This window comes from Vigna angularis, chromosome 3 (genome assembly GCF_016808095.1).
Source record: "Vigna angularis cultivar LongXiaoDou No.4 chromosome 3, ASM1680809v1, whole genome shotgun sequence".
Classification (NCBI taxonomy): domain Eukaryota; kingdom Viridiplantae; phylum Streptophyta; class Magnoliopsida; order Fabales; family Fabaceae; genus Vigna; species Vigna angularis.
Window position 1 is genome coordinate 12156304 of NC_068972.1, and position 14865 is coordinate 12171168.

The window sequence follows — 14865 nt, forward strand, 5'->3', positions numbered from 1 at the left end:
TTTTAGCACGAAAACGGCGCAGTAATCTTCTTTATCTTGATAAATCTATAGTATTAATAGAAATAAAGCTAAACTTCAAAACATAAAAGTGATAGTTTAGCATTGTTCCACTGTATCATGCAACAATTTGGTTAAAATATTTAGGATGATTTTTCTATTTTCTTAATCGATTCCCTCAATTCTTTTTGAACATCTGCCCTTGAAGGTGACAGAATAATATCACCCCACACCGAACCAGGTTTCGTTATGAGATTGGGTTCTTTATGAAGTTCGAGGATGGAGTCAGCTTCAGGATTCAAATTGCGTAATATTTCCAAGCATTTGAATTCTTCAGGATCTACAAGTAGATTGTGATCACCATCCTTCCACCCTATAAGCTGTAATGTATTACAAAAAAGTTATTTTCATGACATTTTAATATTGACACTAAAATCAAAGTTTAGCCATGTGTAAGATTGTTGAAATTAACCTTTGGTGGACCACCAACAACATTTGTGGAATAGAGTCTGGCATTATCAACCAGATTGCAGTATTTTGGAAATGCATTAGCAAATCTTTTGTGAGATTTTAATTGGGAATTCACTCTTACTGCCCTTCCTGTCATAATTGCTCTCCTGTAAATTCCAATGTGAAATGTTAACGGTCAAGTCACAAAACCAATTACCTAACTAGTCATTTGGTAGAACTAATATTATACCTAATGGCTCTGACAACAGCAAGATAGCCATCACAAACCACGCCAACTAGCTCAATTCTGTAAGGCTTCCGTGTGCGTGGTTCTCCATTAGACACTTCCTTTGTTTGATCTTCTTCTGTGTCACCTACTTGCTCCCAGTAATTTTCAGTGATTGTTCCATCTTCATCTACTTTATATCCTACTCCCATTCTGTATCTGTACTTATGAACATTTCTTGCCATGGCAATAGTCTGTTCTACAAATGGCTCCCATGATAAGGTACCATCCATTATTACATCCCTACCTTCGTTAAGAGCTGTCACCAACAGCGATGACGCAGCATCAGTGGAAGATTGATGCACCTATATAGAATTTGATAAATATAAACTATCATCAGTTAAAAATAATTAATAAGGATGTAACTTGAACCATTCGTCATGTCTAATTTATAAAGGAAAACTTTATGTAAATATGTAAATGTGGAGGTTCTTTATCATCTATTTGTAACATTTGTAACATGTGGCACACATAATAAAGACAAACTTAGAGGAAAAGTGATAAAAACAACATGAGAGTGCTTAAACAGATACCAATTCAGCAGTTTGGAGCATGTCACCATGATGACCTCTAGAGCTAAGGGCCCTATATATGACGTCACTCTCCTTAAATGCATCTGCCTCAACCACCACAGCATTTGTAGCCGCCCCAGACCAAAATGGCCTGCCAAAGTCATTTGATATGTATAAATAATTCTTATTATTTTGAATTGAGACAAAATTTTGTATAACAATTAGTATTAGAGAATGGAATTAGGTCGAGTGATACTCTTTAAGAATGTCTTTAAGCACAGTGCTCTTTCCAGCTCCCATACCACCTCCCATAAATAACAAAACTGGACTCCTCTCACTCAAGGCCATGGGCACCATCACGTCTGAATATTGCAAGTCACCATTTATTGCTTTCATCTCTTCCACCAAAGTAGAAAACACTCTTGTCACCTGCAAATTCTTGCTTACTCTTGCAAACCTCTGTTTCCTGCAAACATACCATCATGTTGGCTATAACAAATATTTAATACATGTATATTTATTTCCATAGGGCATTCCTCAGCTACTTAGAAGCAATATATCTCATCAAAACTTTGAAAACCTTTAGTTTCATTACAATAATTAATTTGAACTATTTTAAAAATAATTTGTACAGATGAAAGAAAATAAAATTTTACCTTGTAGCTGCCAATAGAATTTCTTTTAGTTTTTTTTTGTGTTGAGACTCGACACTCAAAGCCTGTAAATCAACCAATAAAAAAGTAATGATTAATATAGTAAGTTAAAAAGAAAAAGCACCATTAGCCAAGCAAGGGAAAAAATGTTTTACTACTTTGAAGAAGCTAATATGAACTTTTAGATGATTGTTATTTATTGTATTATAGCAACCAAACCCAACTAATGACAATTTCAAACCAACCTTATATTAAAATTTGGTACAATTGATTGTAACTAACGACCATCATAGACATATATTTTCTTTATTAATTTGTCATGTGTTTAAGGTTTTGTTTTAGAACGTATTATCAAATAAAGGAAGCACTCTCCATCGAAAGCAAGAGTCCCACTAACTTTCTGCTTAATATTAATGATAACCATGAGCGTGAGTGTGCTTGTAATATCATTCAATTTGTGAATGAAAATTCTTTAAGTACTGATTTTATATTTTAATGAATATTTGTTTGAAATTTAATGATGAAGTTTAGCTATTTGTAATATTAAGATATCTAAATATTTTTATTGAAATATTTTTGTACAGGAAAAAAAAAGAGAAAAAAAAAGATAAATGAAGAAGAGTTAAGATATATATACCATACTAACAAGAGACGTAGCTTGATTCCAATGAAATGCTAAATAACTGAGAATGCATCTCTCAAATTCGTCAACCAATTTCATATAGAGAGAATCAGTGTTGTCTTCAGTGGCATTGGAAATGTATTCATAGATGTTTTCGTCGCATTCTTTGGACTTTCTCAAATACTCTTGGGCCAATATGCACAGTTCAGGAACTTTGGTAGCATCTTCAAATCCCATTTGTCTTGCTACAACCACATCAATTATACACAATATTATAAACATTACCTAACATATATTACGCACAAACCTACCTATTTATGTTTGTTATTAATATAAGATTTTTCATTTCAACTATTACAACCATCTCAATTAAAGAAAACCTTTTTTATGTTACATTAGTAGTTATTCTAATCACTGAGGTCCATCCGGGATGATTCCTCTGAAAATAGAGTGATATTTTAGTCTCTCTATTTATATGTCCATAAATATTTACTTTTATAGAATTAAGTTTTTTAATAAATAAATATATCAAAGTGGTGGATTGTAAAATAAGTTTTATTTTTCATTATTAAGATTATTTTAAAATTATTGAAATTTAATTAATAAAAAGGCGATTAAGAAAATTAGATATATATCTACAAATAAAATAAACTATCTTTTATTATAACTAAGAAAAAATATTTTCGAAACTATAAGCGTCTTGTTTGGATATCATTGTTGCTTATAAATATGTTCAATCATGATCGTCACATCTATTATTTCATTTCGTGTACATGTTGGAATATATAATACCAAATTATTTGGTGGAGTTAGCATCTAAGACAAATAACGACATATAATAAACTTTAAATAGTTCTTGATTCAGACGTGATTAGAACTGACACATCGTTCGATATCTTTTCGTATCACAGACGAAAGGGAGATGGTCTAAAACTTCACTATAACTTTTTATTACATTTTTATTATAAATAATTATCTATTTTAATTTTAAATAAATAAAAACTCAATTTTCCACTATATTTTATTTTTTAATTCTAGAATAACTAAACTAGTTATTAAATCAAAATAAGAGCAAATCAAAATTTGATTTCAAAATTTAAAATAAAATATTTTATTTTAAAATTATTAAAAGTTTCATTCTTAGAAGGTGGCTTACTTTTCTTTTTGACTCAGTTTTGAAAACTATTTTATTAAATAAATAAACATTTCGGAAGCAAAATAAAAATCTATTAAGTTTCTAAATATTTACAGAAGAACTGAAAAAAATAGAAAGAGGGTAAAGACATTTTCCCATCCCTTTCTCTTGTCTGATTTTTTCTTCCATGTTAAATGCGTGGACTATCAGCTGTGAGCTTGGTTTCTGATTATATTACTTTGGGAGGATTTATTTAAAAAAAATAAAAATACATTTATAAAATAAAAATCAACCACAATCGAAAAATTCTAGCTTGGGAAAAAGTGTGAATTTTTAATTTACTGCATAAGAGTGGTAGAGAGAGTAGAGAGGAATTGAAACCCCCAAAGCAAACATCTTACCAAAATAGTGGGAGAATTTTTCGATCTCTCCAAGACGACCAGATTCGGTCCTTTGGAGTAGTGGAACCACCTTTTTGTTCTTCTTGTTCTTCTGATCTCCTATCACCGTCGACCAGTGGCTGAAGGCCGCGGCAGTGACGGCGGCAATTAAACCGGCCGAAACAACAAGAACATGAGACAACTTCATTACTTTTCCAATAGAACAATCTGAAAAATTTTGTTCTAATATTAATGTCATAAAAAAATGATATAGATGTCATAAACTTGTGCATGAATGAAATGAAAAAATCTAAAAGGAGAAGAGAAGAAAGAGCAGCAGAGAGACCACTGACCTTGCTCCATCTTTCTTGAGTTTTCAGAATCAGAAATGACAGCTTCTTGGTTATCACATGCTTAAATATTGACTTAAATGGATAAAACAGTAGAAAAATAAATAAAATAAAACTGTCAAGAAAAGAAACATGGAGCATGTCCAAACCATAATTTTTTACCATCCTGTTCGTGTGATTAGATTTAGAAAATGATAAAAATAAAATATTAAAGAGGTTAACAAATCTAAATATTTAAATTTAGCGTAATACTAAAATGTTGGATTAAATATTTCTTTGATCTTTCTAAAACATATAGGGTTGACTTTAAAATTAGAGAAACTAAGAACAACATTTTAAAAATATATATATTTTATAAAATAAAAATCGAATTTAAATACTTCAAAGTAAGAAAATATAATGGTCAACAGTTATCATTTTTTAAAATAATCAACTATCACCATAAAAGTTAATATTCTCAGCTTTTTTAAAATGTTCAGAACTTTCTAAGAGGATGTGCTGTTTAATATTTTATTACATCATAAAATATTTGAAGTTTTTAATATCTTAAATATTTTATTTTCTACTAAAGACTTTCTTTATTTTTCATTTAGCTAAAGCAGTGAAGAAAACAACTTTATTTAATAATTTATGAGGTACAATCTTCTTTTAATTTAATCAACATGGACGTTGGACACGTTTTTTTTTTTTAAATTCCAATCTTAACCATTGGTAGCTTTAGTAGGTTTAGGTTTAGTGAATGCTGGAGCGGATGGAGACAAAACTGACAGAAGACTCTGTCAAACTTGCACCATTAATAATTATAGCTTGTGGCAGTTAAAATCCAACGGCAGGTATTTTTCTTGATTTTCTTTTTTATAAAAATTCTAAATTTTAACAAGCAACGATTTCCAGATTTCAACCCACGTGACCACAAAGAATTGTCCTTAAAGTATTCTTCACTTTCAAGCACAATTTATGATAAAATCATAAAAGAGGTGTGGTGTATTTTTAAATATTATTTTTGTTTGATTTCAAAAAGTATTTTAATAATTTATTCATTTTAATAATAAACAGTAACACCAATCAAAGTTTATGATTGATTTTAATATGCCACGTGTAGTTTTTAAAACAAAAACGTGAAGCATGACAACACTGATGAGTTGGAATTTATAATAGAATTAATAATTTGAATAATATTTTGTCTCTTTGGAGCGTGATCTCCCCGAGATATGATAGTGATAAAAATCTTGAATTTTATTCCTCCACAAAAGTTATAAGAATAACATTGTTCCAAATTTTTTGATCAATTTGATTCTCTAAGTTAAATTCTCACTCTTTTTTTTTTACGGGAAAATCGAAAAATTAAATTATAGCTTCTTTTTACTACATTTTTAAGAAACCGAAAATTAAAATATGTTTATAAAATTGAAAATAAATAATTAATCAATAAAAAAATAATTTACAATAAATTAATTCATAATTTTACACCAAAATTCGTCCTGTCAATTAAAAAATGTTAAAAAAAACAGTAGAATTTATTTTGGAAAATATAAAAATAGAGAAAATTAAAAATAAAATAAAAATAAAAAATGTGAAAAAAGAAATTGAAAAATAAATATTTTTATAATAAAACGCATGTCTATTATTTAAGTAGTAAAAATCTAACAACTTAAAAAAAATGATTTCCTTTATTCTATTTTTTTAGTGTTTTTTTATATATAAAAGAAATAGTATCAGTAAATGAAAACAAAGCAAAATAACAATAGTGTTTATATATATATATATATATATATATATATATATATATATATATATATATATATATATATATATATATATATATAAATAAATTGGTTAAATAAAAGGAAAATAAAAATTTCTTTTTACATGAGAATTTTTTTTACTAAATTCATGTTTCTATTTAAAAATTTTGACTTTTCACTTGGTCTTTTGATCCGCTACTGGAGATATACAAACTTTGAATGTTTCTCTAATCTTGATTAATATTGGTACTTTAGGCTCTTACTCTGATAATTTTGCACACCACCTTTTCCCACTCAAATTTACATACCAGTTTTGTGCAGCCACGTTTAGTTTCCTTACCGCTTACTGAAAAATGTTTTCACTCCCACATACCACAACGCTCATTTTCTACCCAGTTTGCAACTTCAAAATGAGAAAATTTTTAAACCTTTATAAAAATCCGTAATATGTTTAGAACCACTGTTTCCAAATGATGAATAAATTTTTGTTTTAAACATGACTTTCAAATTATTATATTGAAGTCGTGTTCTAAAGTACGGTTTCTACAATGTATTTTTTTTAATGAGAGTCGTGTTTAGATGTATGAGTTTAATTTATTTATTTTTGTTAAAGTTGTACATTTTAGTATGAATTTGGTTTGTGTTTTTTTTTTCTCAAAATTGTGGGTATCATGGGAAGACATTATGAACCTACAATGTTCAATTGAAGGTAATTAATAATAATGATGATGCCGAAGATAATGTTCAAACTTAAATTAATATACAACTTGATCAATACAAACAAAAATTTAGAGCATAAATTAGAAAACCACCTCTTAGAAGTAAATACTCATAGTATGTATGGTTTGGTCAATTATAGTTTGGGTAGTCAACTAGTGAGTCTAGTCAATCGTGTATCAATTTGAGACTCAAACTAGTGAATTCGGTTGAAATGTCAAATAAGTTGACTAATCATAGTCTGGATAAGCATACCAAAGTTCGAAGTTCACATTCACAGTTTGGAGCACACTGTCAAGACTGGTCGGTCACCAAATAGGGTGGCCGACCATGTATCAACTTGGATAGTCAACTACCAGCTCGATGAGCATGACAATGAATCCGACCGACCACCAAAGAGTCTAGTTAGTCATGGATTGAACTGATCAGGATGAATTATTTGAGAGTATATTAGTCTTAAAACTTATCAACTTAAGAGTAAAGTATAATTACTTATAATTGGACAATAATTAGATTAACCTTAACTAAAATTCCTCCACGAAACCTATAAATAAAGGTTTGAGGTAAAGTTACATGTATTTACTATTAGATTAATTGTTATCGGTCAAACTTTAGCATCACAATATCTTTTGCAAGTATCCTCCAAAAAGTTTGATCGAATTAGAGCTTGCTTTTTGGATAACATTTAGACTTCAAATGACACAATGCAACTTGAATAGTTGACCTCAATCTCACAAAATACAAATACTAATTTAAAAATTAAAACAATATATTTATTTTAAAATAAAAAATAATAAAACATTTAAGTTAAAAAAACAAACATTAAATAAAAAATTTAAAAAAGGTCTAAAACAATTGCTAAAAAGTTAAAATTTAAAATGTGCTTCACAGTTCCTCTAGCTTGGCTATTAAAGAAGATTGAAGTTTTGATTGCATCTATTATTCTCTATTATCATTTTATGATTTGTGAATAGGTGTTTGTACTAAATTGAATCATTTTGAAAGTTTCTAAAAGAGTCATTTAACTTCATCTTTAAACTTCATCAAATATGACAACTTTGAGTACAATTATTTGAGTAAAATGAGACCTACATATGTAGCTAGCAGAAAATACACGTTAGAAAATTCTCATAGCTAAAGGATGTACAAGAGTTTTGTCATTTTTTTTATCATAAAAAAAACTCTTTTGAAGAATATTTACTAAAGTTACCATATGAAAATACTTTCTAAAGATTATTACACCATAGGATTTCAACAGTTCTATCCCTCTCACTCCTTTTTTATATATATATTTGATTACTCCCTTTTTATATAGATATTTGGTTACTCTTTTTAATTTGTTGTTCATTTAAGACCCTTTGAATCTAACAAATTTGAACTTTTGTCCTCTTTTCTTTTTGAAATAAGTACTTTGCAAATGTATATTTTTTTTTTACTTTTTAACTTAAAAGAATAATATAAAAAATTTTAAAATAAAGTTATAAAGTGTTTTTTTTTCTGTAGCCTATTAAATTCGAGGTGCAAGCTAATGTTCGAGTGAGATCATAATATTTTACCAACATACCTTCATATTACAAATTTAACAATATTTTGTAACTCCTCTTTATTTTAGTTCCATTTTGTGATTCAACACGTTATTTATATACAAGTGATAGAGTCTTCGACATGTCCTTGAACACTTGATTGAGCCTTCTTCTAGTGGCTTCAGGCAACCTCTGGATTCATGAACGTATTTCTTAAGAACATCGTGCTTTGTTCATTTTTGTTTAGGTTACAACGCCAGACTTTGATTTAATCAGAGAGTATTATATACAACTAAAAAGGCTGCAATGAAGCCAGCATGTTTCAAAAGTTTACACACACACCACATATGTACATTAGCAAACTTTAATGACCACATTGATGACGAGAAAACGATTTCATTGCAGAACTCGTTCTTCTCACTCATTTTCTTCGCTCGCTAAACCATACGAATGACAATTAAAAGAAACTTGATACCTCAAACTTAGTTAGATACTCCAAAATTTGGCTTTGGGAAACATATGATGCAACAATATTAGTTATTATTTTCTAATGGATTTTTCTATTTTTTGAATGAATTTCCTTAATTTCTTTTGATCATTAGACCTTGAAGGCAAAAGAACAATGTCTTTCCAAACAGAACTTGGTTTCATTATTAGACTTGGTTCTTTGTAAAGTTCGTAGATGGAATCAGCTTCAACATTGACTCTGTCCATCATTTTCAAGCAATCTATTTCTTTGAGATCTGGCACATTATGATCAACATCCTTCCACCATATGAGCTGTAATGTGTTACTAGCTTGTTAGCTTTTTGACATTACATTAATAGGACTGAAGTATATAATTAATCATTTATTTCATCACAAGAGTTTCCAAAAATGTTTGAATTTACCTTTGGTGGACCACCGATAGCATTTGTGCAATAAAGCCTAGCATCATCAACTATTTTGCAATATTTAGGAAATGCATTCGCAAATCTTTGGTGAGATTGCAACTGTGAATTGACCCTCACTGCCCTCCTGGTCATAATAGCTCTCCTGTCAAAATAATAGTAAATGTGGTTCATGATGATATCCACAAAACTAATTCACAAATTATTAATATGTTAAAACTCACAAACATATATACCTAATCCCTCTAACAACAGCAAGATATCCATCACAAACCACACCAACTAGCTCAATTCTATAAGGCTTTCGTGTCTGTGGTTGATGTCCCTCATTTACTTGCTCCCAGTAATTTTCAGTAACTATTGTGCCGTCTTCTGATACTTTGTACCCTACTCCCATTCTATATTTATATTTGTGAACATTTCTTGCCATAGCAATAGTTTGTTGCACAAATGGTTCCCATGATAAGGTACCATCCATAATAACATCTCGACCCTCATTTAAAGCTGTCACTAGCAGAGACGATGCAGCATCAGTGGACGATTGATGCACCTATTCAAATTTCAAAACAAAAATGTTAGTTAAAAGTAGCTTGTAAGGGTCTGGGATATGTAATCTTTTGTTATAACTAAATTACAAAGGAAACTTTGGGTGAATCCACCAGTTTTCTAGTCTATTTTGGATTTGTATGTAGTTTCAACATGCATACTTCATATAAAATGGTGAAATTGAAGAAAAAATGAGAGTAATATAGTAGAAGGAGGTTTTCAAACAAAAACATACAAGTTCGGCAGTTTGCAGCATGTCATCATGGTGACCTCTAGAGCTAAGGGCTTTAAATATGACGTCACGCTCCTTAAACGCATCTGCCTCGACAATCACAGGATTTGAAGTTGTTCCCGACCAAAATGATCTGCAAAACCAGTAGATACATATAAATTAAATGTATATAAATTTGCAAAGTTAGATCAATTCAATCATGTTTGTAACCTTGAATTATCTTATCTAGAGACATTCATACATTTAGGACATTGTTATCGACATATACATCTTTCCGTAGATCTTATTGATCGTACTTGAATTTATATAGGTAACGTTATTAGCTTTGTATTTGTATAACTTACAAAACCATAAATTTGATGAGAAATATCCTTCAATTATTCATTTTTCATATTGAGTATTTTTCCCTAAGACATGTAAATTTGAATAATGATAATACTGAAATAGTGGAGTTAAGATGTTCATTACTCTTTTAGAATGTTTTTAAGAACTGTGCTTTTTCCAGCTCCCATGCCACCTCCCATGAATAAAAGCACCGGACTTCTCTCATTTTGAATACCGGAGGTCGTCTCGTTCGTCTTTTGTGAATCACCATTTATTGCTTTCATTTCTTCCACTAAAGTAGCAAACACTCTTGTCACTTTCAGATTTTTGCTCACTCTCTCAAACCTCTGTTCTCTGTACATGAACAACCACCACCATTATTTTTAGTCTATATAATTCATTAACATTCCAATTTATAAATTTCAATGTTATTATTATTAAAAACTTTTTCTGTCGCTAAATAGGTTATATATAGTCTTCTAAATTTACCTTGTTGCTGCCAATAGAAACTTTTTTAGCTCTATTTTCTCCGGTGACTCGGCACTCAATACCTGCAATTGAGACCAGGAAATTAAACGTAAGTACCTTTCACATTGCATTATATACCTATGGCTATGCACTCTATAACTCTGTCACTGAGTTCCGACCACTACCTCCTCAGTCAGGGGACGCAACACCACGCTCACGTTACACCCTTCTCCCTCTCATTTTCATGATGTAGATTTCAATGAGAGGAGTGATAGTTTGACACTCCTTAAATTTATACTCCCTTATCACAACTCTTAATAATATTTTTTTATAAAACAATTTAATTTATATTTTAATTTAATATTTTACTATTAAATACAATTATGAAATGTGTATATTTTCAAACGAGGGTGTTAAATAACATTTTCATTTCAATAATGTCTTAGATGTTGAGATTTGTATATAATATTTCTTTTACTTATTTGTTAAATAGAATACACAATATAAAAGTTGAAACACTAATGAGTACGAAAACTAAATTGACATCATAAAATGTATGAATTGGGGTACTTTTCTGCCCCAATATGTAAATGCAAGTAAAGCCTACTTAGTAAAACTGGGTTGCTTTACGCCCAAAAAAACATTTTTACGTGCTCAATATACTTTGAAAATTCAGTAAAAAACTTTAAAATAAAGAACTTAATTTCCTAAAAATAATATTAAATTATCAAGAGTTAAATGTTTCCCTTAGAAGCTCTATATCTCTTTCTCAATAAAAGATCTTGTTAATCCCTTTATAATCTCAATTTGTTATTTATGATTAGTTTGGAGAAGTAAAAAAATACAATAATTTTCTTATAGAGTAGCTAAAATTGTTGAACTTTTTAGTTTGGTCTTTTTCCGTATTAATAATAATCTTTTACAAACCTGACGGTTAAAAAGAAACAAGTATTATTAATTAACGCTTCTCTTAGTTTAGTCTTTTTCCGTATTAATTCTCCAGTTGTAACACTTTTCTTCTATTTCCTTTATTTGTGCTCTAGTTGATATAAGACGTACGTTAGAATCTAGAAAATATTTACTGATAATGAGAATCAAAATTTCCTCAATATAAAGTCTATTAAGAAAACTGATAAGACGTTTTGAAAATTAAAATTAACAAAATCTTATCTAAGATCAGTATATAATATCTTAGTAAAAGAAGTTTAAGTAAACAAAAATTATTTTTATCCAAAATTTTAAACAAGAACAGTCATAAAAAATAATCAACATTTTGCATTTCAAAAAACATTTAACATTTATCTTTATATTTAATTAGATATATTGAATATATAGATTGCAATCAATACCTTTAAATCCTATTGGATAGATCTTACATTACATGTAGTAAATAATGAGATAACAACAGTAGAGAGAATGAAAATATACCTGACTAATGACATAGGAAGCGTGATTCCAATGAAATGCAAAATAACTGAGGATGCATCGCTCAAACTCATCAATCAATTTTCCTGATAAAGTAGGGTCCTTTTGGTCGGAAAAATATTCAACAACACTTTCCTCACATTCCTTCCATTTTATCAAATATTCATCTGCCAATCTGCACAGTGCTGGAACCTCGCTCTCTTCCAATCCCATTTGCCTAGCTGAAAAACACACATTCACCCTTCAACGAACTCATCATCAGTGTTTTCTGTTTTTTTTTTTTTTTTTAAATTATACTTGTTTTTCTTTCCTTCTCTTAATTATAATCAACAAAATCACGAGGTTTGAATTCTAGTAAAAATAATTCTCCGCAGAATGAAAAGGTCAAAGCATGATACAGAATTTCAAACGGGGTGTGCATACACGACAAATTTCAGCTGCACTTCCTTCTTTTAATATTGTAAAAATTATCACCGCATGGAACATCAATGTCTCATTGAAAACAATATATGCTGTAGTAATAGTTCGTGACCGCCCTAAGATTACGTCTCATTCTTTTCTCTCTTTTTTTCCGGAAAGGGAAAATGAAATCTGATTTGATTGGTTATGCATGTGTATAAATTAGATGACTCCAACCAGTTTAATGCTAATTTCTTTTAAGTAAAAGAAAAAAAAATTGGACCAAATAAATTTAAAGAAAAAGTCCTTTTAATCTGTACTGTTCCTTTCTTTATCTCAACATTTAATAATTATCATTTAAGTTTAAGCTCTAAAACTGTAGGTGAATCGCTTTATTTGTGCAATAAAGTTGATGTAATATGCCGATAAAGTTTATGTAATAATGAGAAACAGACAAGACCAGTCTGCTGTTAGCCCCTGAAACACAATCAATGAATGGAGCAAACTAAATGTCAGAGAGAGTGGCTGTAATTTTCTTCTTAATGTGAGTTTTACTAACGTCCTTAACGCGCTTAATTTTGAACTTTCTCATATCCAACCAATTCAGAAATATTAAAAGTATGTATAGTAGCTTTGAATTGAACGTGGGTGTAATGTTTTAGAAAATGAAATCAAACACGGCTTGGTTATTATTTCTGGGTAGCACATATAATTCTATCAAAATTAATTTTAAAGAAAGCTTAAATCTTATGAAACACGCGTTATTGTAAAAACCTTTATTTTCGAAGAGATTACTGCCTAAATGAAACGACGCATGCTGGAAAAAAGACTCTCTCGTGCCGAGAAATTGAAGGAGAAGAAGAGTCATTATTCCATTCCGTTTCATTCACCAGGGCTTAAAATTAATTTAAATTAAATAAGATAAGTTCTAATCAAATTCCCAACATAATCTTATATTAAAATAAAAAACAATGTCTAATTTAGAAAAAAAAAAAAAAATATATATATATATATATATATATATATATATATATATAATTATTCTCCTGCTTTGGCACAACTATTCTGGGGTTTTTGAAGGAAAAGGTGAATAATTTCACTTTGAACAAAAAAATTGATCTCTTATTTCTTATCCAAACCGTTCTCTTGCTTTTAGGTGGGAGTGCATCCATTGATGTTATTTGGAGTTCGGTTTGATGTTGATTATTAGATATACGCAAGGATTGATTTGAAGGAAGTATAGGCTGAAAAATAATTAAGAGATAATTACCGACATAGTGAGAGAACTTCTCAATCTTGATGAGACGGCCAGAGCCCGATGTGCGTAGGTGGGGAATGATGTTGTGGTCTACGACCTCCATTGACTGCTCAGAAATTATTCCGGCGAAGGACGCAGTGACAACATGTGAGGCTATGAAGCAAATCATATTACCGACAGAAGCATCTGAAACAACAGACAAAGCGAGGTTTATTAACGATTGAATTGAAGAATAGGTAGGTTTAGTATGATAAGACATACCTTGCAGCTGCATGTTGTTGTTGCTGTTGAAGATTGATTTTGGATGGTTGAAGCAGAGTGAATGGAAGTGGAGCGAAGGGACCAATGATGGCGTGGCTGCCCAACCTTATTTTATTCTTTCTATCAATCTCTCTTTATATATACTATTATAGGATTGCATCAAATGAATTTAAATGAAATGAAATGAAATGCCAAAGGATAAACAAAAGTCGCTGCACTCGTAACGTGCTTATTGCGAGCGTGTTTTCGGTCTTTGCTATAACTTTTTAAAAGTAAACCAAACACGTATTTCCGACTTTTTCTATTGTTTTAGCGGGGTGCGGACTGGACTGTGTTAATGTTAAGAATTTCTGTTTCTTTTAAAAATTTAGATGATATAAACAAGTTTTTGTCGTATTAATATTGTTTAGAAACAGGTCTTCAAAATTATACTAAATTTGACGGATTACTTTCTGAAACGAATTCGATGAAGTACATATATTAATATCACGCACATCCCTTTACCTTTCTCCCGACTTTTGTTACTTATCTAGACTTTCACTTCTTTTTTCAATGATCGGATAAAATGTAAGTACAATACTATATCATTTTTTTTTTCAATCCTCCCAAGCAAATAAATGCAAATAAATTGAGTGAAAATTTTCTTTCGATTTAGCAGAAATGATTCCTAAAGCTAATAAAAATTAAAATTT

The 14865-nt window shown here is 29.8% G+C and overlaps 2 protein-coding genes across 4 annotated transcripts; both read right to left on the reverse strand.

The window, feature by feature from the left end:
* Window positions 1-69: 69 nt before the first annotated feature.
* LOC108326045 (calmodulin calcium-dependent NAD kinase-like) lies at window positions 70-4459 on the reverse strand. Its single transcript, XM_017559285.2, has 9 exons — window positions 4389-4459; window positions 4057-4263; window positions 2536-2765; window positions 1902-1963; window positions 1502-1711; window positions 1267-1396; window positions 698-1038; window positions 470-614; window positions 70-377 (listed from the first exon to the last, which is right to left on the reverse strand). The coding sequence occupies exons 1-9, from the start codon at window positions 4396-4398 to the stop codon at window positions 141-143; spliced, it is 1572 nt and encodes a 523-aa protein (XP_017414774.1). The 5' UTR covers window positions 4399-4459; the 3' UTR covers window positions 70-140.
* A 4173-nt stretch (window positions 4460-8632) lies between these two features.
* LOC108324164 (calmodulin calcium-dependent NAD kinase) lies at window positions 8633-14331 on the reverse strand. 3 transcript variants are annotated; one of them, XM_017557020.2, is made up of 9 exons: window positions 14174-14331; window positions 13925-14098; window positions 12259-12476; window positions 10852-10913; window positions 10507-10716; window positions 10042-10171; window positions 9497-9810; window positions 9261-9405; window positions 8633-9150 (listed from the first exon to the last, which is right to left on the reverse strand). In XM_017557020.2, the coding sequence occupies exons 1-9, from the start codon at window positions 14184-14186 to the stop codon at window positions 8911-8913; spliced, it is 1506 nt and encodes a 501-aa protein (XP_017412509.1). In that variant the 5' UTR covers window positions 14187-14331; the 3' UTR covers window positions 8633-8910. The 3 variants fall into 3 exon arrangements, with proteins under 3 accessions (XP_017412509.1, XP_052731053.1, XP_017412510.1); XM_052875093.1 differs by lacking the exon at window positions 10507-10716; XM_017557021.2 differs by lacking the exon at window positions 14174-14331 and having other exon boundaries at window positions 13929-14064.
* Window positions 14332-14865: the final 534 nt, after the last annotated feature.